The sequence below is a fragment of the Microtus pennsylvanicus genome, chromosome 16, assembly GCF_037038515.1.
Source record: "Microtus pennsylvanicus isolate mMicPen1 chromosome 16, mMicPen1.hap1, whole genome shotgun sequence".
Lineage (NCBI taxonomy): Eukaryota > Metazoa > Chordata > Mammalia > Rodentia > Cricetidae > Microtus > Microtus pennsylvanicus.
Genome location: NC_134594.1, coordinates 23,954,676 through 23,979,218, shown reverse-complemented (window position 1 = coordinate 23,979,218; position 24,543 = coordinate 23,954,676). Strand labels below are relative to the sequence as shown.

Below are 24,543 nucleotides of genomic sequence, written 5' to 3'. Positions count from 1 at the left end.
GCAGAACTATAAATTCAAATAAAAGCTGGACTAATAAAAACATATGTATTGTAGAATACATGACGGTGGGTGTGTTTAGTCTGTGGCATATTTTACACCTTTCAGAAATCCCTATGGAAATCACAACTTACTGAGCAGCATTTAAATACCATTTTTGGATAAGAATTTTTATTGAATGAGAGGCAGAACACAATGAGGACTTAGATCCTTATGCTCAGTCCATTGATCATTATGAATTAGTGTACGTTTTCATGTCGGCGTAGTGGTGTTTTGAGTGTTGTGTGTGTGTAGTTGAAGAGATTTCTGGGCTGGAGAAGTGCTCATTGGTTAAGACCACTTGTTGCTATTGCGGAGGTCCTGGGTTTAGTTATCAGCACCCACGTTCAAAACCATCTGGAACTCCAGTTCCAGGGGCTACAACCCCTTCTTCTCAAGTCCATGAACACCAGGCACACATGGTGCACATAAATACAGGCAGAGTTTAATAAACAAACCTAAAGATGTTATTTCCAGATCGTGCGAATACTTGAGAGAGAACCATAGCAGTTTCTTCACTGTGGAGGCAGAGGACTCAATTCTGCAAGTCGAAGGTTTCTTCCTGTGAGCTTTTGGAATTACCAGTAAAACTGGGAAATGCATATTACATAGTCTTTGGAAATAAATGTTTTTATCTTTTTATAGGCGTTCTGGTTTTGTGGTGCCAGGGATCTGTGCCAGGACCTCCGGCTTGCGGGGCAAATGCTCACCATGGAGCTGCACCACCCCTGATGCGATTTTCTAAGAGTTTGGATGCCATTTTCCAGATCTTACTGCTTTTTGACTACTCCTTACAGAAATCATACAACTAAGGGGTTTAAAAAAATCACAATTTACTATGAAAGACTTTTTTTATGCATAATTATTTTATTTTTCCTTTCAATGCTCATGTAATCTGAAGGTCCCTAACGACTTTTAGAAGGAAACTTAGGAGGACTTGCTGATATACTCAGAGTTAGTCCAGTGAGTTAAAAACTGGAGAAGGAAATAGGAATTTAAAAAATTATTATTTTTATGATTCTGAATTTTTATTGCTGACAGTTTAATGGCACATATAGAGTTATGCTTTCAGTATTTTTTTGTTTGTTTTTATTTTTGAAACAGAAGTCTCACTGCAGGCTGGCCTCAAACTTTCCATATTGCTAAGTCTGGCCCTGATCCCTTGCCTCAGCCTCCTGAATGCTAGAATTAGAGGCCTGTGATGAGGGATTAAGCATGTACTCTGCCAACTGAGCTACATCCCCAACCCCAGTATCTGTGCATTTTGTGAGTAAATGGATGTAATGATCTCTTTATCTCCTTGAAAGAAGTCATCAGATTTAAGCAAACAGATGAAAATCTATATAATGTACAAATAAGGTAGCTATAATGATTGCAGTAATTACCTGATGTTCATGTAAAATGAGTGACACTTGGGAAGAACTTAGAGAATAAATAAACTTTTGACTTGAATAATGTTAGTGTAACTTGTTTCTAAGCAACTATAGATCCCTTAATAGGATCACTGCTATATCACTACAGGGTATACATTGCTTTTACCTTCCTTGTGTATAACTTAAGCATTACACATAATAGTCCTTTAGTTATTAATATTTATGCTATTAGGAGTTAAGTTGTAACTAATCTGTGTTATTTTAAAATTAAAAATGTTTTGTAGTCAAGACTTAATATTCTTACTAAATTTGTATTTGGGTGGGCATGGTTGATACCTTCCTTAATCAGAGCACTGAGGAGACGGGTAGGCAGGATAGCCAGTGCTGCGTACTCAGAAACTTGCTTCAGGAATCATCCAGGGTTGAGGTTCTCTAGTTCGCTGTGGACAAACATATATCCTAGTTAACCTTAATCTTAAGCTCTTTAGCACTTGACTAGATGATCTCTGAGGACTTAAAGCTCTAGAATTACGAGTGGTCCAACACATTTAATGCAAAGGTGAAGAAGATGTGAGACTTGCTTTTAAAAGAAATTTTAGAAAATATACCATGTGAGTATGTCATGGAGGTTAACTTCTTTTAGCCAGCCTAAGTATTAAGTATACAATAAGTATTTGTTGTAGTTTAATACTTCAGTCTCAGTTCTGGTATATGAGTGTGTGTGTATACGCGCACGTAGATTAATAAGGGAAAAACAATTGCCTGGGATTATTACTTTCCTAATAATTTAGGAAATTATGAACATAATAACGTATGCCATGGCTTGATTCGGGAGATTTTTAATTTAAAAGATTCTTCTCTGAAGTGTGCAGTCCTTGATTGCTCCTCTACCTATTTCATCCTTTCCTTCTCCATTTTCTTTTTTTGTTTCAAGACAAGGTCTCACTATGTAGCCAAGGCTGTCCTGGAACTCAGAATGTAGATAAGACTGGCCTCAAAGTCAACAGAGACCCCTCTGCCTTTGCTTCCTGAATGCTGGCATTAATTTTCTTTTCCTTTTTCTTTTGAGAAGGTCATCAGGGTTTTCTCTGCATTTTTTCCCCACAAGACTGTAGTTCTGACTGTCCTGGAACTCACTCTGTAGACCATTCTGGACTTGAACTTGATATCTGACTGCCTCTGCTTCCTGGAGAATGCTGGCATTAAAGGCGTGCACCACGACCACCTGGCAACAGTGCAGTTCTTAAATGAAAAGATAATTTTTCTATGGAAATACCAGAAAGTCTCTCTGTGTGTGGATGCATGTACATGCGGAGGCAGAGGTTGATAGTAGGCATTTCCCTCAATTTCTCTGCCTTATTTTTTTTAACAGAATTTCTCATTGAGCCTTCAGATTCAACTAGATTGGCTCTTGGTCAGGAAGTCCCTGAGATCCTCCTGTCTCTGCCTCCCCCCTGGGATTACAGTTGCTTGTTACACTGGCACGGTACTGGGAACCGAGCAGCCAGCTTGGTGCTTTATTTGGGTTCTAGGTATCAGATTGAGACCTTCCTGCTTTTGTGTAACTGAGCCCCACATCAGCATTAGTCATCTCAGTGATAAAACAATCTGTATTTGGTCAGTGTTCATTACGAAATTGAAGAAATCTCATTTCTGATGTACTTCAAATTGAAATAGCTAATAAAGGTTGGTTATCTCTTATCCACAATACTTGGAACAGAAATGTTTTACTTAGTAAGTTTTCTGGATTTTGGAATATCAAATACAAACTGCAAAGTATTTCAGAAGTTCAGATTTGGTTGTTATTGTGTCAGTGTTGGAAAAAATTATTAAAAGTAGCATTATCTGAAAAATTAGGGCCAGCTCTTGGTCGTGTGTGCCTTTAATCCCAGCATTCTGGAGATAGAGGCAGGCAGATCTCTCTAATAATCTCAAGACCAGTCTGGTCTACAGAGAGTTCCATGGCATGGTTATACAGAGAAACTCTGTCTCGACCCCCTCCCCCCCAAAAAAAAGAAAAGAAGAAAACAAACAAATGATATAGAGACAGACAGCACACTGATCTAGATTCTGAGAGGTTTTTGGTGGTCTAGAAAGTCAAAGTATTTTTCATAAATTACTTGAAAGATTGTAGATTGAAAGATTCCTTGCCTTTGAAAGATTACTTGCCTTTCCGTTTTTCAAGTGTATAGAAACAAAATAACAATTTTAAAAAGATTCCCAGAGTATGTAAAGCATGCTGGATTTAGTGGCACAGGTCTGTAATCCCAGCTACTCTGGAGACTGAGGCAGGGTTATTGCTAGCCATGGCTTATATAGACTTTGGAGAAATTCAAAGATAGTCTGTGCAAACTAAATGACCCCCCCCCCATCTGAAATAAACAAACAAACAAATGAGGGCCGAGTATATGGCTTAGTGGTAGACTGCTTGCCTAGTTTATCCGAGGCTCTGGGTTCAGTCCCTCATGAACTAAACGTATCTAATACATACATACATGAACACATCCATTACATATACACACTTGAAAAGCCACTGAATTATTTTAGTTATTTTTCATAATGTATGCATATTTAAGTAACATGTATAATAGTAAATGAGTAAATATTTTTGAGGTTAATTTTGTTTGTGATAGGTGGTGGTAGCACATGCTAATCCCAGCACTTGGGAGGCAGAGGCAGGCAAATCTCTGAGTTTGAGGCTAACCTGTGCCAGCCTGGACTACAGAGTGAGTTCCAGGACAACTAGGGCTACACAGAGAAACCCTGTCTCAAAAAACAAACAAGTTTGTTTGCTTGTTTGCTTACTGTGCTAGCCCGGGCTGGCTAGACCAAAACTCCTAAATGTTGGCATAGCATGAAGTTGCTATGCCTGGCTAAGTTTTATTTTTCAAATACAATAATTATCTGATGGGACTTATTCTCAGAGTCTTTTTGAGATTCTTAATAATTTGAATGCAGAAGTGTCTTATGACGAAAGTTAAGTGTAAGAATGTGTTTATGCTTTCATTTGGTGTAATAGCCACTAGCCACCTGTGGTATAGGTTGGGAGATTGAATTTTGAAAGTTCTTTATATTGATTACATGCTGACATGGAAATATTTTGGATGTATTAGGAGGTTAAACAAAAGGTAGTAATCTCAGTTGGGGATGTAGCTCAATGGTCAACACCCCCCCCCCAAGGTATTAATACCACCTTTGTACTTTTTAAAATGTGGCTATTTGAAAAAATTTTAATTATGACTTGAATTTAATTGGCCAACTTTGGCTGTCTTTTTTATACTTACAAAGCTATATTGGCTTAAGGTCAAGGAGACAAATGTTAAAGTCTGACCCTCTCCTTCATTGTAGTGGTTTGTGGCCTGCTCTGTCCCTGTTGGAGCTCTGGCTTCTTTGAGAATGAGGTCCGGCAGTGCAGAACTTGAGTGATGTCCTTGGAAATAATAGTTTCTGGCGCTGTGTTTAGGAGAAAACCGCTAACACCTAATGAAGTATTTCTCATTTTTCCATTGCTTTCAAACTCTATTGCTAGTGAAGTTTATTTCTGACTTGGGAACACTGTTATGAACTAGATCCATTGCCAGCGTTCTCTTATGCAAAGCTGGGAGGTATGCCTCTTGTCAGACTTAATTACCAAGTTTGGTATTTTGTAACAGCTGTTGAGAGTCTGGAGCAATGTAATACAAACTCCAGCTGATAGAGATGGCGATGGAGCGGGCATGTTTACCCGCAGTAAATGGCAACACACACCACGTTCATTGATGACGTTGTCATCAGAAGGAAGTCATTTTGAAATGTATTCTGTCAAGTAGGCTTGGCTAGGAGTTCAACTGCTAGAAAATGAGACCTGGCAAATTACTTTCTCGTTTGTTTCTGTTTTTAAACTGAGTTGCTTATTTTCTACTATTAATTTCATGCATGTCCAGAAAGTAGTAAGAAGGAATTTTATTAAATGTTGCTTTTAGTTTGCTTACTTTGGTTGCAAGGCACTGTTAGATTGATATTTATATCTACAGAAATAAGTACTTTTAATTTTTTAAGTTATTGAGCTGAATAAAACAGCACTGAAGATTTTAACATTACGGAAATGGAGAGGTATTAAACTCGCGCTATCAAAGATTGCGAAAATCACCTGTTAACTTAGGTCAGCAAAAATATAGACACTCCTCACGTTATAAAATGGGTAAAATATTCTGGAACTTCTTATCGGACACTAGACTTTTAGGTTTTTATTGGTGTTTAGCATGAGCTTCAGATGAACCTGGTAAGCTCCTAAAATAGAAAGCACCGCTCTCGTTAGCAAGCCGTTAGATTACAGAGTAATGTGATTATTCTATATTTGCACTTGGGTTTGATGGTGCTCTGAATGGGAAGCTGCAGAGGCAGAGGAAGGCTCTGTTGACACACGTAACTCGGGTCTGCATGCAGCACGGCACTGGGCACTGAGACATGTTCAACTGATACAGCCTGACTATACTTAAAAACCTGGATCTTCTAGTTGGGAGCTTACAAATTATGGATATTTAAAGTGCTAGTAAATACTTTTGGGTTATAATTTGTTAAATTTTGGAAGACATGTTTGAGGTCAGAAATAGAAGAAAATATGCTTTAAAAAAATCTAATTGAATTGGGTGTGGTAGTAAACCCCTGAAATTTCAGCACTTACAGGAATCAGACGCAGGAGAATGGGGGGCGGTTTCAAGATTTCTGCCATATCTAGAGTTCAGGCCAGCCTAAACTACATGACACTCTCATAGAACAAAACCAGACCAGAACAGAATAAAGATTAATTTGTAGTAATATGAACTTTATATGAAATAAGGGTTTTCAAAATGTACCTCAAGTTACTTAAGAATTTAGGGCATACAGTATGTAGCTGTTAGGCAAGTATTTCTGTAGTTGTTGTTTATACCTTAAATATTTTAAAATCTGTAATTTTATTGCCCTATGATTATTAAATACTTGAAGCTATAATTGTAGTACCATACAGTTTTTAGAGTATATCTTCAAAACATTACATAAGGAATTAGCTTACCCGGGATAGTTTATTAATAGCACCTAAGACAACAGTTAAATTACAACACCAATCCTGCTTTAAAGAGAATGGCTCCCAGGTTGATGTTTAAAACCTGAGAGTTTTCCTTCTGAGGGTTGTTAGTGTCTGTGAGTCTTATAGGCGCCCTGTGAAAAGCGCACTCAAGAAGGGTGCTTCTTCTCAACCTAATGCGAAGTTTTTGAAGCTGGACTACTAGAAGGGAGTGAATCCTTTGCCTCACTGAAGCTGCAGATAAGAGTAAGCAGGGTCACCTAAAGATAGATTTACTTAGAGGTGTGGCTGCCTCTCCGGGTTCATTTAGCTTTGAGCAGATCTCCATAAATGGAAAGAGCAGCTGGAGAGATCGAGTACCTAGCTGGAGAGTGGAGTGTGGACGGTGTGTGACAGGTGCCGAAACAGGCTGGGAGCTTCGCAAGTGCTCGCCAAATGACTTTGTTGTTAAATGCTGAGGTTTTAGCATTTGGTGAATTTGGAGGCACTAACATTTTCTTTTTTACAATTAAAAGTTTCTTGAGACAGGCTTTAGAAGATTCATGTCTGTACTTGTGAATTTGTCATGGCTTTATGAAACTGTGAATAGTCACAAAAGCTCCTTAAGGAGAATATCTTCGGAAAAACAGTCAAATTAAAATTTATTATTTGTTTCAGGACCTCTAATTACATAAATTATTCAGAATTTAAATAGGTCAGATTGTGAAATAAAGTCCAACTAAGGTAATGATGAGTTCTTGACAATTCTGTAAAATCATGGGATTGTTTTTAATTTGATACATAAAAGAAATGCCATGTGTTATATGGAAAATCTAGGGTTATATACACTGCTTAGAGGTGGAGCACTTGCCTCACAGTGTGGGAGGAGCTGGGGTTTAATCCTCAACCTCTCAAAACTAAACAAAACTAGTTGTGAATGCTAAGCTTCCAATTTTACAGGAATGAGAAGTCATCATACTGAATTCTTATTTCATGCCAGCCACTGTATGTGGTCTCCACAGCTATTTGTGGAAGTCATCCTGTTCTATAAAAGTGAAAACTGAGGCAGCCTGTTAGACCTGACCTGAAGGTGCAAACCTCTGAGTAGTTCACTGTTTCACAAGTGATTTGATAGCAACGCATGGAAGACATGTAAGAGAGAGCATCCATCTCTTCATCCTACAGCTACATATGTTTTCTTAGGGAAAACCTCGCGGAGGCCACTGAAATTTTGAGAAGAACAACGTTATTGTGAAAAGTTATCAAGTGTTGTGACAGGAAGATGAATACCTTGCCTGGAGATTGTCCACTCACAGGAAACTGTATAAAAATTGAAGCAATTCATTAGGCTACCTGATTTTTGTTGACCATATCACTTCAGTGTAGAGACAACACGTCCGATTACATAATTGGCCTGCAGAGTTGTTCTCTCTGTTCCCGACCGCCCTGGACGATTATCACAGTTAATTTTGATTGAAAATGGATGCAATTTTCATATTTCAAGGTTCTTTCTCTGTTGTTTTTTGGTTAAGTAAGATCCAGGAACTTCTCACTGATTTGTAATTAGCTTCATTGGGTTTTTAGTTTTGAGATAGGGTCTGCCTATATATAGCCCAGGGTAGCTCAAACTCCTTTCCCTGCCTGAACCTTCCAAGTACTGGGATTATAAGAATGCGACACTAGACCTGGATCATTGGTTGCTTTTAAAATCAACATTCACTTTAAAGATCATCGACATAAACTTTATGATTTTTTATTATTTTAGTAAGTAGTTAATGGGTATTCACTCACTGGCTTATATAGAATTGTTCCTTTCTTCCCCCACAGTGGAAGCATCAGTCCATAGCAGTAATGCGCACTGTACAGATAAGACAATTGAAGCTGCTGAAGCCTTGCTTCATATGGAATCTCCTACCTGCTTGAGGGATTCGAGAAGTCCTGGTATGTGAACTGTCTGTCACATCATTTCCTATTAGAAAGAAGACTTTAATAGACAGCAGTTGTTGCTGGAGTTCTTCAAGATCTATGCATAAATACCTGATATCAATAACTGATATTAAAGGCTCTCAAATCTTAAGTGCGTACTTAATAATGTCCTAATAAAGGCAGAGGCAGGCAGATCTCTGTGAGTTCGAGACCAGCCTGGTCTACAAGAGCTAGTTCCAGGACAGGCTCCAAAACCACAGAGAAACCCTGTCTCGAAAAACCAAAAAAAAAAAAAAAAAAATGCAGAAAGTACCCATAAATAGTTGTATATGTATAATGTTTATTTTCTTGATTCTGGTAAATTATAGGAGCCTGTAGTCCTTAAGAGTAGGACCAGTTGGACCATTTGCTTCCTATAGCCTTTGAATCCGTTACTCATTGATCAGCAGGCAGTAACTACATGGAACTGGCCATGGTAGAGCGGGAAAGGAATTTATCTTATATACCTTTCAGCTTGTGAAATAAGGTTCCTTTTTTCCTTGTAGATTAACTTGAATAGTGGTGTTGTACTAGTTTGTTTTTGTCCTAATTTTAATTCATTGTGCAGGAATTATAGTTAGTTGCTAACAGCAGCCAGTTTTAAAAGGTTACTTTATGTCAGTGGGTGTTTGCCTGCATGCATGTCTGCATGTGTGCGTGTCTGATGCCCATGGGTGCCAGAAGAGAGAGTCAGATCCTCTGGGACTAGAGTTAAAGATGGTTGTGAGCTGTCATGTAGATCTTGGGAATTGTATTTCAGTCCTGAAAGGGCAGTCAGTGTTCTTAAAAACACTTAGCCATTTTTCATTTTTCCTACAATCATATTTTTAGTTAGCTTAGGAATCCAATGCATTCTTCAAGGTCATGAGAAGTAAACGGTGGCTTTGCTGGGTAGCATATTGGTCCATGTTAGGAGACAGTATCTGGATCTACCAATTTGAAAAAGAAGTGTGGTATCCTGGTTATTCATGTATATATGATGGGAGTTGAAACAACACATTATATAGTAGAATACCAGATCGCAATCTGTATGTAATATTTTAGTGATTTACAATAATATTTAGTGACTGTCCTGAAATGAACAGTTAGTCTCTTTTTCATATTTTAAAATGAAAAAATATATACTTTGTACTGAATATACATTTGTGCATTTTTACATTTTGTATCATGTCCTTGTATTTCCCAGTTAATAAATAATGGCAGATATGTACAATGGAAGTAATTATTTAAGGACCACTATTTTTTAATTTTCTTTGTCAAATTAATGTAAATGTTGCTATAATTAACCTATAAGTTTAAAGGGAGTGGGAGAGATGGCTCGGGTTAAGAGCACTGTGTACTCTTGCAGAGGACCTGGGTTTGGTTTCCACACCCACATGGTAACTCCCAATTCTAGAGGATCTGATGCCCTCTTCTGGCTTCTGGAAGCATTAGGCACACAAGTGCACAAACATGCCAGCAAAACGTCCATACACATAAAATAAAAATAAATCTTCTTTAAAAGTATCTAAAAGTATGAAAAAGAAGTTGGCTTCATAACTGTCAAGGTGATTGTCCTTTACTTGTGTATTTTAGATTGTTTTGGATATTCAGTTACTTGATTTCTTCAGGCACAAGTTCTTAATCTTACTTTGAATAATTCTTCTGTAAACCTTGCCTCTTCTAAATATTGAACTTTCCACATAGGAAACTATAATAGGGGTGGGAAATTTTAATTTTTCAACTTTTTTTTATAGTGGAAGTGTTTGTCCCTCCTTGTATATCAACTCCAGAGTTCATCCATGCTGCGATGAGGCCGGATGTCATTACAGAGACTGTAGTGGAGGTGTCAACGGAAGAGTCTGAACCAATGGATGCCTCACCTATTCCCACTTCACCAGATAGCCACGAACCAATGAAAAAGAAAAAAGGTGAGTATATTTATCAAACCAAAACAAACAAAAAATAACAAAACAAAAATCTCTCAGAAACAAACAAACAAACAAAAACCAGAGTCTGTTTTGTGTGGCCACCTCTCCTGAGCTTGCGCTGGCATATCTTGGACTGTGGTTGATATGGAATTTCACAAGGATTGTCAATCTTTTTCTTTGAAGCCAAATACTTTCTCCATTGTTTCATCCTCTTACCGTTCCTGGCTTTTCTTTTTCCTTCCCAACTCTGCACCCCCTCTCCTTGTGCTGCTACCTCCTCATACTATTTTCTTCTCTTCCTTCTGTCTTCCCCCGACTTCCCATACATACCCACCTGCTTTTTACTTCCTCTAAAAAACAAAGGGTGAGGACTGGGATGGCCTAGAAGTTAAGATCACGGCTTGGTCTTCTAAATTCTATTCTCAGCACTCACGTGACGGGTCACAGCTGTCTGTAAATCTATTTCCAGAGGATCTGATGCACAGCTGCCTCTCAGTGGGTAAAGTGTAAGGGGCCAGCATACCTGCCACATCACAAGGAAATGGAAATACAATGCATGTGTCTTTTACTATCAAGTCGAGGATAAAATTTGAAAGAAACTAAATCTTTAGTTAAGAACTTGTGTTACTATCTTATTGCCGTGATAAAACCCCATGACCAGGGCAAATTGCAGAGGGAAGGTTTATTTGACTTACAGCTCCAGAGGGAGAAGAGTCTGTCATGTGGGAACTGTGGCCACAGCACTCATCTAGTTACACTTTCTTCATTCTTTGTTTGCATTTTAGAGTAAAATAACACACTGCCTTCCATTGTACAATTCAGACAGAGATGACAGAGGTTAAATATGTCTTAAAAGTACAGCATATTCTGTTACTCACTACCCACTAAAATCCTTTGGCATAAAGAATGAAAAATAATTAAAACAACAAAAAGACAGGTAATCCAATCACTCACTGCTGGACAGATGAACAGATATTGCTCAGAAGTACAAATTGTATACACGTGAAAATGCATCTTTACCCCCCAGGGAAATGCAGTTGAAGATACATTTGCTGTTCCCTTTCATCCAACTCAGAATGGCTGCTGCCAAGAGGACTAAGTGATCGTGGTGCTCATTCCTGTGATCCTACCACATAGGAGGCCAAGAAGGGACTGTTGAAAGTTGAGTTGCCTGAGGTGCATTGTAAAGCCCTATGTTGGTGGCCAGTTTGGTCTACAGAGTGAGTTCCAGGCACCTAGAGCTACACAGAGAGAACTGTCTCAAAAACAAACAAACAAACCAAACAAATAAGCAAAAACCAAGCAGGGCAGTGGTGCCACATGCCTTTAATGAGAGGTAGAGAGAGATGAATCTCTGGGTTTGAGGCCAAACTGGTCTATATAATGAGTTCTAGGAGAGAAACCGTGTCTTGAAAAACCAAAAGAAGAAGGAAAAAAAAATCAAAAACAAAGACAAGGGCTGGTGTGATGGCTCAGCATGTAAAGGGACTTGCAAGCAAGCCTCACAGTCTCCTCACAGTCTGAGTTCAGTCCCTGGGGTCCACATGGTAGTGCCAGAGAACTGATTCCTACATATTGATCTCTGATGTCCACGTGCATATATAACACTGTGTTGAGGACACACACTAATACATGTAATTAAAAACAACAAAAACACCACCATCTCAACAAAATGCAGCACCTCCTACTAAGAATGGGTCGGTGGATAGGGGATGAAACACTTTTGCACTGTTGGTAGTAATGTCAATTTTGAGGGGTTCCTCAAAAAGTTGAAAATAGAACTTACAGGATGCTCCAACTATATCAATCATATATACACAAAGGGATCTTAAGTCAGCATACAATATATAATGAATCTTAGTTTTGTTATGATTTATAGTAGCCAAGTTATAGAATCTAGGTACCTATCAACAGATGAATGGAAAAATAAAATGTGATTGTGTGTGAGAGAGAGAGAGAAAAAAAAATGTGTCTTAGAGTTTCTATTGCTGTGAGGTGTAGCAGCCTTTCTTGGACTGCCAGTCCCCAAATCATGACATGGAGACTTATTACTAATTATGAATGCTTGGCCTTAGCTCAGATTTGTTTCTAGTTGTTTTTGTGTATGTCTGTTTGTTTTTTAGCTTAAATTAACCCATCTGTTAATCTATGTGCTCCCCTGAAACTTGCTTGCCTCATCTACTTACTGTCCACCCTGATTTCCTTTGTGCCTGGCTGGCTCTTTTTTCTCTCTGCTCAACAAACCTGCCTATCCCTTCTCAGTCTAGCTATTGGCTGTTCAACTTTTTCTTAGACCAATCAAGTGCCTTAGGCAGGCAAGGCCAAGCAGCAGCACATCTTTATATAGTTACATATCTTTATATAGTTAAACAATTATTCTGCAACACAGACAAATGCAACACATTTTTACATAGTTAAATAAGTATTCTGCTTCACAGCAGTGAAGAGACACTGACCACAGCAACTCTTTTAAAAGAAAACATTTAATTGTGGTGGCTTACCGTTCAGTGGTCCAGTCCGTTATCATCATGGTGGGGAGAATGGCAGCATTTAGGTGGACATGGTGCTGGCTTCATCTTGATCAGAAGGCAACAGCTAGCAGACTCAGACACTGGGCCATATCTTGAGCATAGGCAGTTTCAAAGCCTGTCCCCATGGTGACACCCTTCCTCTAATAAAGCCATACCTAATAGTGCCACTCCCCATGAGCCTATGGGGCCAACTGCATTCAAACTACCACAGTGTGTCTGTGTATACATACATATGCACATGAGATGTGTGTGCGCATACCAGGATATTTAGAAAAAGAAGGGAATCGATGTTTGTAGGAAAATGGGTGGAACTAAGCAAAATAAACTAGACTTGGGAAAACAAACACCATGTTTTCTCTTAGGGAACTAAGATCGAAGAAAAACTGTGATAAACAGTGTTAGGTAACATACATCTGGAATTTCAGTACTCAGTAGATTGAAGCAGGAGGATATCAGTGTTAGGCCAGGATGGATCATGGAAGTAGAACGGGGACAATTTGGGGGAAAGGAAAGGTACCTGGCCTGGAAGGAGGCCAGAAAGAGTAGTATGGAGCAGTGATTATGATAAAAGTGTACTTTGTATGTGAGAGTGTGATGATGAAACCTATTGTCTTGTGCTGTTTATACTAGTCAGACAGTAAAAATATACATAATTCTGTGTTGATTGCTGTCTGGGAAACAAAGTCAGGATGCCATTATCTGAGTACTATGTACATTTGAAACATGCAGTCCTTGGTTATTTTTATTGTAATGTGTGTGCCAGGGTGCACATGCGGAGGTTAGAGGGAAGCTGGCATTGGTTCTCTTTTCACCGTTTTCTGAATTCTGGGCATTGAGCTCAGGCTGTGGGACTTGCATGTACTGAGTGAGTCATCTTGCCAGCATCCTAAGCTTCCTTGTACTGAGGAGCCAGTGTAACTCATTTCACACGTGGCCTTAGTGTATTGAAGTCGAGCCCTTGCTTATCTGTCTCTGTTTTATGGCAGAGATAAGGACAAACATGAATGGCACACACATTTATTAGACATAATCACTTGGAAGAGTGTGTTTTATTTTTTTAAACATCTACAGTGTATCTGCACATTGACAAGGGGAAATTTTAACACTAATTTAGCTTAGAATTCTAGGGAATTGTCTCTTACAATGCAAGCAGTGTTTAATATTTTGTTCATTTGAGCTCAAAGGGCTTCATATGATCAGGTCATCTGCGGTACATAGATGAAATTGTTTCTGACTGAAGGAGGTAGGATATGATCAAAATTACTTGCTGTGAATGTATGAAGTTCTTCAAGAATAAAAATGCTCTGCTAACAAACTTTCTAACAGCTGGGTGCGGTTGGCACCCACCTTTGGTCCCAGGACTCGGAGGCAGAGGCAATAGTATCCCTGAGTACAAGACCAGCCTGGTCTACATAGTGAACTCAAGACAGCAGTCTGAAAATGTAGCAGATTGAGGCTGTTTCTGATCTGATAACAGAAGTTAGAGAATTTACTGAGTTGGTATAGTCCAGTTTCTATCAACCGTTTTATTTAGGATTACAGAAGTCTTTAATGGTCCTTTTCTACAGCAGCTTTCATACACATGGCCTCCTGGGTGAGGGGTGTGCTGGGGCTGGACCCAAGGCTTCACATGTGCTAGGCCCGCGCTCTGCTGCTGATCGTAGGCTGCCTCTCACTCACCACGTAGCTCAGGCTGACTTCAGTCTTCCTTCTTAGCTTTTCATAGCTGTGTGCCACGCCTCCTTAGAACTGACTCTAAGCTGCACATTAGTGTCTAGTTTAGTGAGGAATGTATTTTTAGAGAGTCTGGGAATTATTTCTGTTTTCAGTTTATGATTTTATTATCTTAATTTTTCAGTTGGCCGTAAACCAAAGACCCAGCAGTCACCAGTTTCCAATGGGTCTCCTGAGTTAGGAATCAAGAAGAAAGCCAGAGAAGGAAAAGGTAATTTGTGGATGGTCATCTTGGAAATAAGATAATTTTGTGTGTGTCTGTATGAGAGAGAGAGACACTTTGCAGTTGCAAGAAGGATAATTTCTAGTAGATGTGCATGTGGGAGTACCACAGGGCGAGTCAGCATTATGGGGAACCTTTATCAAAATAGCTGTATCTATCGATGGGATAGTGATAATATCCATAGGACAGTACTAACCACATTGTTTGTAGGAACCATTGTTTAGGGAATATTTATATAATATCCCTTATGCTTATCATGCTGAACCACTTTAATAGAAGAGGCTGTACTTGTTGATTTGTTTGGAGGGGTGAAGTCAGGTGACAGTGTGTGAGAGCCAGCAGCTCTGTGCTGTGTGGTCCTAGGAACTGAACTCCGGTCATCAGTTTTGGCAACACAGTCTGTCATTTAAGCTACCTCTGGCCTTCTGATACATACTTGTTTTCTTCATTTCAGGACAGGATTTCTCTGTAGTCCTGGCTGTCCCAGAACTCAGAGATCCACCTGACTTTGCTTCCTAGGTGTTGGAATTACTCTTTTTAAAAGCTCTCCTGGAATTGGAGTTAGAAGCAATCATGGGTGCTGGGAACACAGGTCTTCTTCAAAAGCAGTCAGAGTTCTTAACCATTCAACCATCTCTCCACCCCTCTGCTTTCTTATTTTCTGATGATCCCATAAACAAAATTTATCACTGGTTAATAAGTAAACGTTTTTAAATTGATTGTCTTAAGTTTTTTATTAATGTTTAAATTTGTCCTATTATTAATAGATTTATTACTTAAGTCTAGTGAAAACTGTGCCTAATAAGTCCACAGGAAAACTTGGTTATATCTAAGAGAAAGAAAGAACATTTTTTTTTTTTTTTGGCGCCACAGCAACGTTTATTGAGAACAGGGAGGGGATCAGTCCTTCTTGGCTGCAGCCTTCCTCATGGCGGCCAGCACGTTGATCAGCTCCTCCCGCTTCCTCTTGGCGCGTGTGTGCCTTCCCACCCGCTTCTAGATGAACTTGAGCAGCTCCGTGGCGCCCGCTCGTAGGGCGAGAAGCCGCACACCTCCCGGATCATGTCCCGCACGAACTTGGTGTGCTTTGTGAGGCACCCGCTTACATTCGGCTGGCTGGCTTACGTTCTTCGTCACCTTGTGGCCCTTGTTGAGGCCCACGGCCATGGGGTAGCGCAGGGCCATGGCTGCTCCTCTCTGATGGCAGCCGCGACAGGAAGCAAGAAAGAACAAATTTGAGTTTCATTGATCTTAGGAATTTGGGACACATTTGACTCAGTTTGGGACAGGTTTCAGACTTTCATTTCCTTGTCTGCCCTTGGTGAGATTACATTTCGAATGTGTTAGTTTTTGTCTTTCAGTGTATGTTGCGGCCAAGGGATGTAGCACAGCCAATGGAATACTTGCCTAGTAAACCACTAGTGTACATGTTCTCTAGCTCTGAGTAGAACTAGGCAAGGTAGTGCATACCTGTAATCCCAACAAGAGGATCGAAGATTCAGGGTCACCCTTGAGTACCTAGAGAGCTTGAGCTCAGTTTGGGTTGCTGTGAGACCCTCTCCTGAAATTATATTGCAGACTTGAAAGTTATACTGTGATAGTAAGTAAAAGTCAAACTGCAAATACATGGTGATTTCTGGCTTTGTTGTTTCATGGTGGTGCTAGGAATGGACTTGAAGGTCTTGTGCACACTAAACAGGCAGTCTTCTTTCTGAGCCACATCCTCAGCTCCTAAAGCACTTACAGTTTAGTCTAAACTTGAAGCAGATGTTACAATATGGTTAAAGTTATAGATAAAGCTGTATTCAAAGTCTAGTCATTGTTCTGAAAACACAAGATAAAGGTGTCTGTTATAGGTGGGAGCCCTGTGAAAGTGTCCATGTTTGAATTCTGTTTTCCTTAGAACAAGATGATTAAGTTGGGAATGAGAACTTGGATAGAGTAATGAACTATCTACACTCAGTAGCTATAGATGCTGACGAGTCTAACTCACTAAACAGAGTCATTTAAAGTCTTGATGTGTAGTAAAGTAATCTGTATGGTGTGGGGAGGCAGAGATGGCACATCTCTGTGAGTTCAAGACTAGCCTGGTGTATATAGTAAGTTCCAGGACAGCCAGGACTACATTAAATCAATAAATAAAATAATTAAATCTCTGCTCACTTTTCCTGGGTCTAGTCACAGAATCCAGTAATCCCCTGCCTGTAAAAGAGCACCCAGCTGCAGGTGTGGTTGATGATGTGCATGGGCACTGATGGGGCTGCACTGCTGCTCAGAGCTGAGGCGGCCGAGAGATGTGTACGTACTGTGCTCAGCTGTGAGCTGTGTGTTGACTGGGCAGGGAGCTCTGAACGAAGATGAAATGCAGAGAGTCTGGTTTGGAGGCTTCTCCTGAAGCTTGGGTCTGCACTCAAGGATATAGTGAGGGATTGTTAGTAGGGGAGTCTTGGACTGTAGGAACAAGTGTATTGTCACCTTTTCTCTCAGGAGTCTTTCATTAGTTCCTAGAGGCTCTGCAGGAAGAAAAAGGAAAACAGCTTGCAAAGTCTGGCTTTCTCAAGGTGCTGGTTCTCTTCCCCTTTCCAAGGGAAATTATAAATAAGAGGAGAATCCTTTTCTTCCTTTTGGGGTTATTTATTGTACTTGCCAAATCTTCTTCTTTATGCATATATTAACTGTCTTCCAAGACTTAACCATTCCTGAAATGTGAACCTCTGTTTTCTTTTATTTTTTTTTAAGTTTTGACTGAGCACTTTTTTTAAAATTTATTTTTTTTAAAGATTTATTTATTTATTATGTATACAACATTCTGCCTCGATATATGCCCGCACACCAGAGGAGGGCGCCAGATCTCAGTACAGATGGTTGTGAGCCACCATGTGGTTGCTGGGAATTGAACTCAGGACTGCTGGAAGAGCAGTCAGTGCTCTTAACCTCTGAACCATCTCTCCAGCCTGAGCCTCTGTTTTCTATGTTTCTTTTGAGACATACAGTTACACAGTGCCTTGTGACATGTCTTACATTGTTTGGGGCTGATATTGCATCATTGTCTTATCTTGTCATCTGCCCCTTCCCTAAATTGTCCATTCCTTGGGGCAGACATCAGACTGTCTTAGATACACATAGATGCCATTTGTATTTTTTATTCATGTGTATATGTCTATGTCTGTAGGTAGGTGTGTGTCAGTCAGTACAGGTACCGTGGAGGCCAGAGGCATTACAGTCTCAGAGCTGGAGTTAATGGGTAGTTTTGAGCTGCCCTGGTATGGGTGCTAAGATCCAAACTTTGGTCCTCTGGAAAACAGTATGAGCTTGTAACCACTGAGCCATCTCTCTAGCTTCCAGTGTAGACATTTTATTTTGCATAAATGTTTGATGTTGCTAGCGGTGGGATCCAGGACTAAGTATATGGTAGTCCAGTTTACATTTACTAGCAGTTCAGAGGTCATAAGAGTTCATGGATTAGGGCAGCCTGTAGACAAGTGCCCCACAGTTCTGGCCTACTGGTTAATCAAAGAAAAGGATTTCTTGCGAAAAGGTCCTGTGGCACAAGCCTGCTATTCCAGCACTGGGGAGGTGGAGGCTGTGGGGTCAGCCTAGGCTCTGAGACCTGCCTCAGCACTAACAACAGCAAAGCTTTTCTAAGGGACTTGGTATAGAATATAAAACTTGTACAGGTTATTATACTCAGAGCTCAAATCTGTATAAGTTAAGAAATTTGGTTCTGTTTAACTCAGCACTATACTCTTGCATTATACTAAGCATTATGCTATTGCCTTTACTGAAGTTGAAGCCTTGGATACAGGACATTGGACAGTAGAGATCCAGGGCCTCTATCAGCTTCCTTGAGGAAAAGCATAGATTTTTAAGAATAGACATGTAGTCTGGGCATGGTGCTGCAGGCCTTTGATCCCAGCATTTGGGAGGCAGAGGCCTTCAATTTGAGAGCAGCTTGGTCTGTAGCAATTTGCAGGTCTCACAGGGCTACATAATGAGATCTCACCTCAGAAATGGCAGATAAGTATATTTAGTGTTTTTATTGTAAATAAGGGTATTTTATTTGCATTTAATCATATTAATGAATTTTAAATTAGTGCCTATCATTGTTTTTGTTTTTAAAGGAAACACAACCTATCTGTGGGAGTTTCTTTTAGATCTACTTCAAGATAAAAATACTTGTCCCAGGTATATTAAGTGGACTCAGAGAGAAAAGGGCATATTCAAACTTGTGGACTCGAAGGCGGTCTCGAAGCTTTGGGGAAAGCACAAGAACAAACCAGATATGAACTATGAAACTATGGGGCGAGCTTTGAGGTGAGAATGAACATGGGCTAATTTTTAAATATGACTTACATGTCTCTTTAGATTGTCTGTTTATTGTTAAAGTCGTTTAAAGAAAAGCTTTATTTTTTAAATCCCTTAATTTAATTTCTAATTTTGGTGAACAATCTAGACAAATTTCTTAGATTTGGAAATAGATGGGGAAAGAAGTTTGATCTACATGTAAAACTTCAATATTGGAAAATCCTTATTTATTGAAAATTGATTCTGCATTTAGGACTGTTCTGGATTAGAAATTGTTACATTGTGGGCCTTTTAAGACATTAAACCCAGACTGGATGCAGTGGCATGTGCCTTGCAGTCGCACTGTTTGGGGATTGAAGACAGGATAGTAAGTTGAAAGTCATTTTCCTTTACATATAAGTTTGAAGCCAGCCTGAGTTATAGTGAGATTCTATAAGAAACCTTAGATGAAATATATTTTCCAAAGTTAATTTGCTTTTAGTTCCTGAAAATATTGTAAATGACATTGTCTTGATAATGAAAAATTTTTGTTGTTTGGTTAGTATGAGAAATCCACTAAATCCTCGATGCTCACATGTTAGTATTTATTTATTTGAGACAAGTCTAGCCCAAGCTGGCCTGGAACTTATGTGATGAAGCTGGCTTGGACTTGCATCAATTCTCTTGCCTTAGTTTCCCAAATCTGGGATGTCAGGCACGAGCCACTCCTATATTGTGTTTTTTGTGACAGACTGCATCTCTGCTAAACTTTCCATATAAAGTCATTGTTTTTATAACATAGAGTTACTTGTAGTATCAACGTAAAGTGTCCTGTGTTTAGGCTAAGCTATTCTAAAGAGAGAACGCGGTGTAGATGGCAGATGTACTGTGATCTCATCACTTCAGAGGAAGGAGGATCCATCTAGAGTTGGAAACTAGCCTGGTCTATATAAATGGAGGTGGCGGGGTGCTGGAGATAAAGCTGGGAGATAGAGCACTTTCCTCTTAGTAACGCCTCTCTAGGTTCAGCCCTCGGTGCCACACGTCTTTGTACACATCAGGGTTACAGAGCTGCACTAGCTACTTCTCGGGACGGTGGAGAATTCATAGTGCTAGGACTCGCGCCACGCCCACAGCCAGACAGCAGAGATGAAAGCTGTTACTTAGCTTGCTTTATCCGTGTCAGCAACAGTGCTGCCCCACACTTACGTTGGGTCTTCCCACCTTAATGGAATCTAGGAAGAAACCAGAGAGTTAGTTCCCAAGTGCTTCTAGAGCTTGTCAGATTGACAGTCAGTATTAACAGGCACGCCAACTTCAGGTCCTCACCAAATCTGTAGTCGCACGAGTAGTCAAGCAGAAGGAGCACTCGCAGCGCTTTCTGTGTGGTTTTATTGTGAAGGCAAGAGTACGTTTGACTATTGAATCATTTTTCCTCTCACAGATACTACTACCAAAGGGGGATTCTCGCAAAGGTTGAAGGACAGAGGCTTGTGTATCAGTTCAAGGACATGCCCAAAAACATAGTGGTCATTGATGACGACAAGAGCGAAGCCTGCAGTGAAGACCTGGCAGCAGCCGCTGACGAGAAGTCCCTAGAGCGAGTGTCGCTGTCTGCAGAAAGTCTCCTGAAAGCAGCGACTTCTGTTCGCAGCGGGAAAAACTCATCCATAAACTGCTCCAGAGCAGAGAAGGGTGTGGCTAGAGTTGTGAATCTCACTTCCCCCGCTCACGACACTTCATCCAGGTCTCCTACCACCACAGCGTCTGTGACAGCGGCAGCAGCTCCAAGGTGAGGGGGCCACTAACTGTAACATAGTGTTTTGTTCTTTAAATGCCCCTCGGAACATTTGAACTGTCATGGTTTAATCTGTAATAGCCAACACTGTATGAACACTTTAAAAAAATGCATCTTGGGGCCGGAGAGATGGTTCAGCGGCTAAGAGCACTGGCTGCTCTTCCAGAGGACCTGGGTTCAACTCACAGTGCCCACATGGCAGCTCACAATTGTCTGTAACTATAGTTTCAGGGGATCCAACACCCTCACACAGACATGAATGTAGACAAAACTCCAGTGCATATAAAATAATTTTAAAATATACTTTAAGCTATACACAGTGAAACACATTTGTAAATACTGTTGAGGTTGAGGCAGGAGAATCACAAGTTCAAGGCTTGACTGTGCTACAGAGTGAGTTGTAAGCTAGCAGTGAGTTAGCAAGACCTTGCCTCAAGAAGCTGGGTGTGTAGCTCAGTAGTAGGACACTTGATTAGCGTACATGAGATGCCAGGTCCAATCCCCAATAGGAGCTGGAGAGTCTTCTTTCTAAACTTTACCACAACTGTAAACGTTGGGAGTACTGGTTTTAGGCATTTGGATTCGTGTTTACTTTTTAACATGAGACCCATTTTCTAACTTAGTATTGAATATAGCCAACCTCTTTGTTTATATCCACCAGGACAGTTCGTGTGGCAATGCAAGTTCCTGTGGTGATGACATCACTGGGTCAAAAGATTTCAACTGTGGCAGTTCAGTCAGTCAATGCAGGCGCACCATTAATAACCAGCACCAGTCCGACCACAGCCACCTCTCCAAAAGTAGTCATTCAGACGATCCCGACTGTGATGCCAGCCTCTACTGAAAATGGAGACAAAATCACCATGCAGCCTGCCAAAATTATCACCATCCCTGCTACACAGCTTGCACAGTGTCAACTGCAGACAAAGTCAAATCTGACTGGGTCAGGAAGCATCAACATTGTGGGAACCCCCTTGGCTGTGAGAGCACTTACCCCTGTCTCACTAACCCACGGTACTCCTGTAATGAGACTATCTGTGCCTGCACAGCAGGCTTCTGGACAGACTCCTCCTCGAGTTATCAGTGCGGTCATAAAAGGGCCAGAGGTTAAATCAGAAACAGTGGCAAAAAAGCAGGAACATGATGTGAAAACTTTGCAGCTGGTAGAAGAAAAGGGAGCAGATGGGAATAAGACAGTAACCCATGTAGTGGTTGTCAGTGCGCCTTCTGCTATTGCCCTTCCTGTGACTATGAAAACCGAAGGACTAGTGACGTGTGAGAAATAATCGAGCTCTGCCGTGGCCTGCAGACTGTTGTGTTGTACTGACAAACATTGGCAAGGGAAGACATCAAGAAAAACCAGAGGAGGACTTCAGACAATTGTGCATAGAAGAAAGCAATCAGACTTACTGGAATAGTTACCTATCCCATGTTTCAGTGGGAAGTGAACTACACATTGAGATGCTGACAGAAAACTGCCTCTTAAAGTAGGAACAACTGAACCCTCAATAAGCAAACAGACTGAAAGGGACCAAGCAGCCCACTACAATAGCAAGTTACACTAAGAGTTGGAACACTAACACCTGTAAGAGGTTACATAGTTTTCAGTGGGGCGGGTTGGGATGGGTGATCTCATTGTTACATATAGCAATTTTTGATGCATTTTTATATGCATACCAGCAATTATTACTGTGTTTGCACAGTACTCACTTAACTGGTGCTATGTGAAGACTGCTAATATAGGTATTCTAGAATGTGAACTGAGTGGATCCAAAAGCTCCAAAAGAGGGTAACAAAAAGATGTAGTGCGTTTCTTGTTTTATTTTTTGTTTTTGAATATATATATCATATAGCTTAAGCTGTTTTAAAACAAAGGCCTTAGACTAATTTTTGGTTTTCTTCCTTGAAATAAGCTAATGGCTTGTTTGTGTAAAGCTTTTTTATTAAAGGAAAAAATTTTAAAAATCTTGTACCTAGCACAGTATTGTTATAGAATTTACATGTAACATTTTATATGGTAGTTTAAGTCTGTTGGTTTCTTAATTGTGAAGAAATTTACTGTAATATACCTGCGTCACTCAAGTCGGCCCTGGCGTCTCGCAGACACATCAGCATCAGTTCTCATGTGGTTTGGAAATTCAGGCTCAGCATGAACTCGTCAGGTAGCTCTAATACCTGCTGTTTGTTTTCTTTCTCATTCTTGTTCCTTCTTTCCTCCTTTTTTTCCTCCTTTTTTCTTTTTTAGTTGATGTTTAAGAGGGAAAGTACCAGTGTTCAGATTTGAACTATAATAGTTTGTATATTCAACATTTGAAGTATATTCTATTTTGTTGTACTCTTGTTTCAAAGTGTATTCAAGTAGGTTTTCTGAAATATAGAAGTGAAATTTATCTTGTGGTTTTGGTCTCTGGTGGTATTTTTCACAGTACTCTAAAGCCAGTATAGGGTGTCCTTTTGGTTAAGCAATAGAAGTCTCGTGTTTTCTTAATTACCTCATGAAGAAATGCTACTCTGGTGCTGTCCCCATTATACGACTATTTGGCAACTACTCACACATTTCCATGCCCTTTATAACCATAATCGCCTACTTAACAAATGTAGGGTTTTAGTTGGCCACACTTAACGGATTTATATACGTGAAGCACTTTCAGCTAGTGGTAGGCTGCTTGCCTGGCATGTGCAGGCCCCTGGATTTGTCCTGGCACCTTCCTTGCACACCAAGTCACCTTCAGTTATACCATGTTTCCACCAGTCCTCCTTATGGGTAGAAAGTAATGGTCCAGCCTTTGCAGATGAAGGCTGAAGCCCAGAAATCACACAAATTACTTAATGTAACACGTAATTAGGTCCTTCTCTACATATTAGTTGTCTTTTTAGAAATTTAGATGAACTGTTAACTGTTTCAATATTTTTTGGCCTTTGTATATTTAACACGATGCTACTTATATCAGCAAAGATTTTTTATAAAAGTTCCCTTTCTAGCTTTTTTTTTTTAAACTAAACCGATTTAAAGAATTGATGTGTATGGGTGTTTTTCTGCATGTATGACTGTATACATTTAACGCTGTCCTGATGCCCCAGGAGACCAGAAGAGGGTGTCGAATCCAGTGCAACTGGCGTTAGAGACGGTTTTGAGCTGCCCTTTAACCTCTCTGGAAGAGCAGCACCACTGTTGAGCCATCTCTCCTGGCCACATCCCTTTTCTAACCTACAAGCTTACCTAATGGGACTTTTAAAAATACGAGTCTAAGTTGGTTCTTTTTTTTTACCCCCATTGAGAGTTAACCTCAAAACCTACCTACCTCTTAGAACATCTCCTAAATATTCCATCTTTCTAAATCAAGACTGCAGTTAACTTTTGTTCAAATCTTCTATAAAACTCATTTTTCAAAAGGCTGTACATGACTGGACCCAAGTCCTGAGCTGCACATAGCATCCACAGATTTTGATTACCTTTGCTAAGAGTCTTAACAGCTCAGTTGTAATAGATAATTTCTAACATGCTTTATTAGTTGGTTTGAACTTCATTCTAAAAGCAACAGAAAGTTTCAGATATGCATCTAAAACCTAAACTCGCAAATGTAACTCCAGCTTCTGAACCCCGTCTTTCTGAGCGCTAATTCAATATGAGTTACACTCTTGTATTCAGTGCTTCGGGAGAAAAGC

At 40.0% G+C, this 24,543-nt stretch overlaps 1 protein-coding gene and 1 pseudogene across 7 annotated transcripts in view; one reads left to right on the top strand and one right to left on the bottom strand.

Annotated features, from left to right (window-relative positions):
• Window positions 1-23,267, top strand: part of Elf2 (E74 like ETS transcription factor 2) — an 86,462-nt gene extending 63,195 nt beyond the window's left edge. For 4 of the 7 annotated variants that reach the window (XM_075951035.1, XM_075951030.1, XM_075951036.1 and 1 more), the window contains 6 exons: window positions 8,260-8,373; window positions 10,134-10,307; window positions 14,697-14,783; window positions 18,917-19,109; window positions 20,524-20,871; window positions 21,539-23,267. In XM_075951035.1, the coding sequence (XP_075807150.1) occupies window positions 8,334-8,373; window positions 10,134-10,307; window positions 14,697-14,783; window positions 18,917-19,109; window positions 20,524-20,871; window positions 21,539-22,163 (1,467 nt within the window). In that variant the 5' untranslated portion in view covers window positions 8,260-8,333 and the 3' untranslated portion in view covers window positions 22,164-23,267. The remainder of the gene's footprint in view (window positions 1-8,259; window positions 8,374-10,133; window positions 10,308-14,696; window positions 14,784-18,916; window positions 19,110-20,523; window positions 20,872-21,538) is intronic. The other 3 variants (XM_075951031.1, XM_075951034.1, XM_075951032.1) reach the window with 2 other exon arrangements.
• Window positions 15,652-15,994, bottom strand: LOC142836618 (large ribosomal subunit protein eL36-like; annotated as a pseudogene).
• Window positions 23,268-24,543: the final 1,276 nt, after the last annotated feature.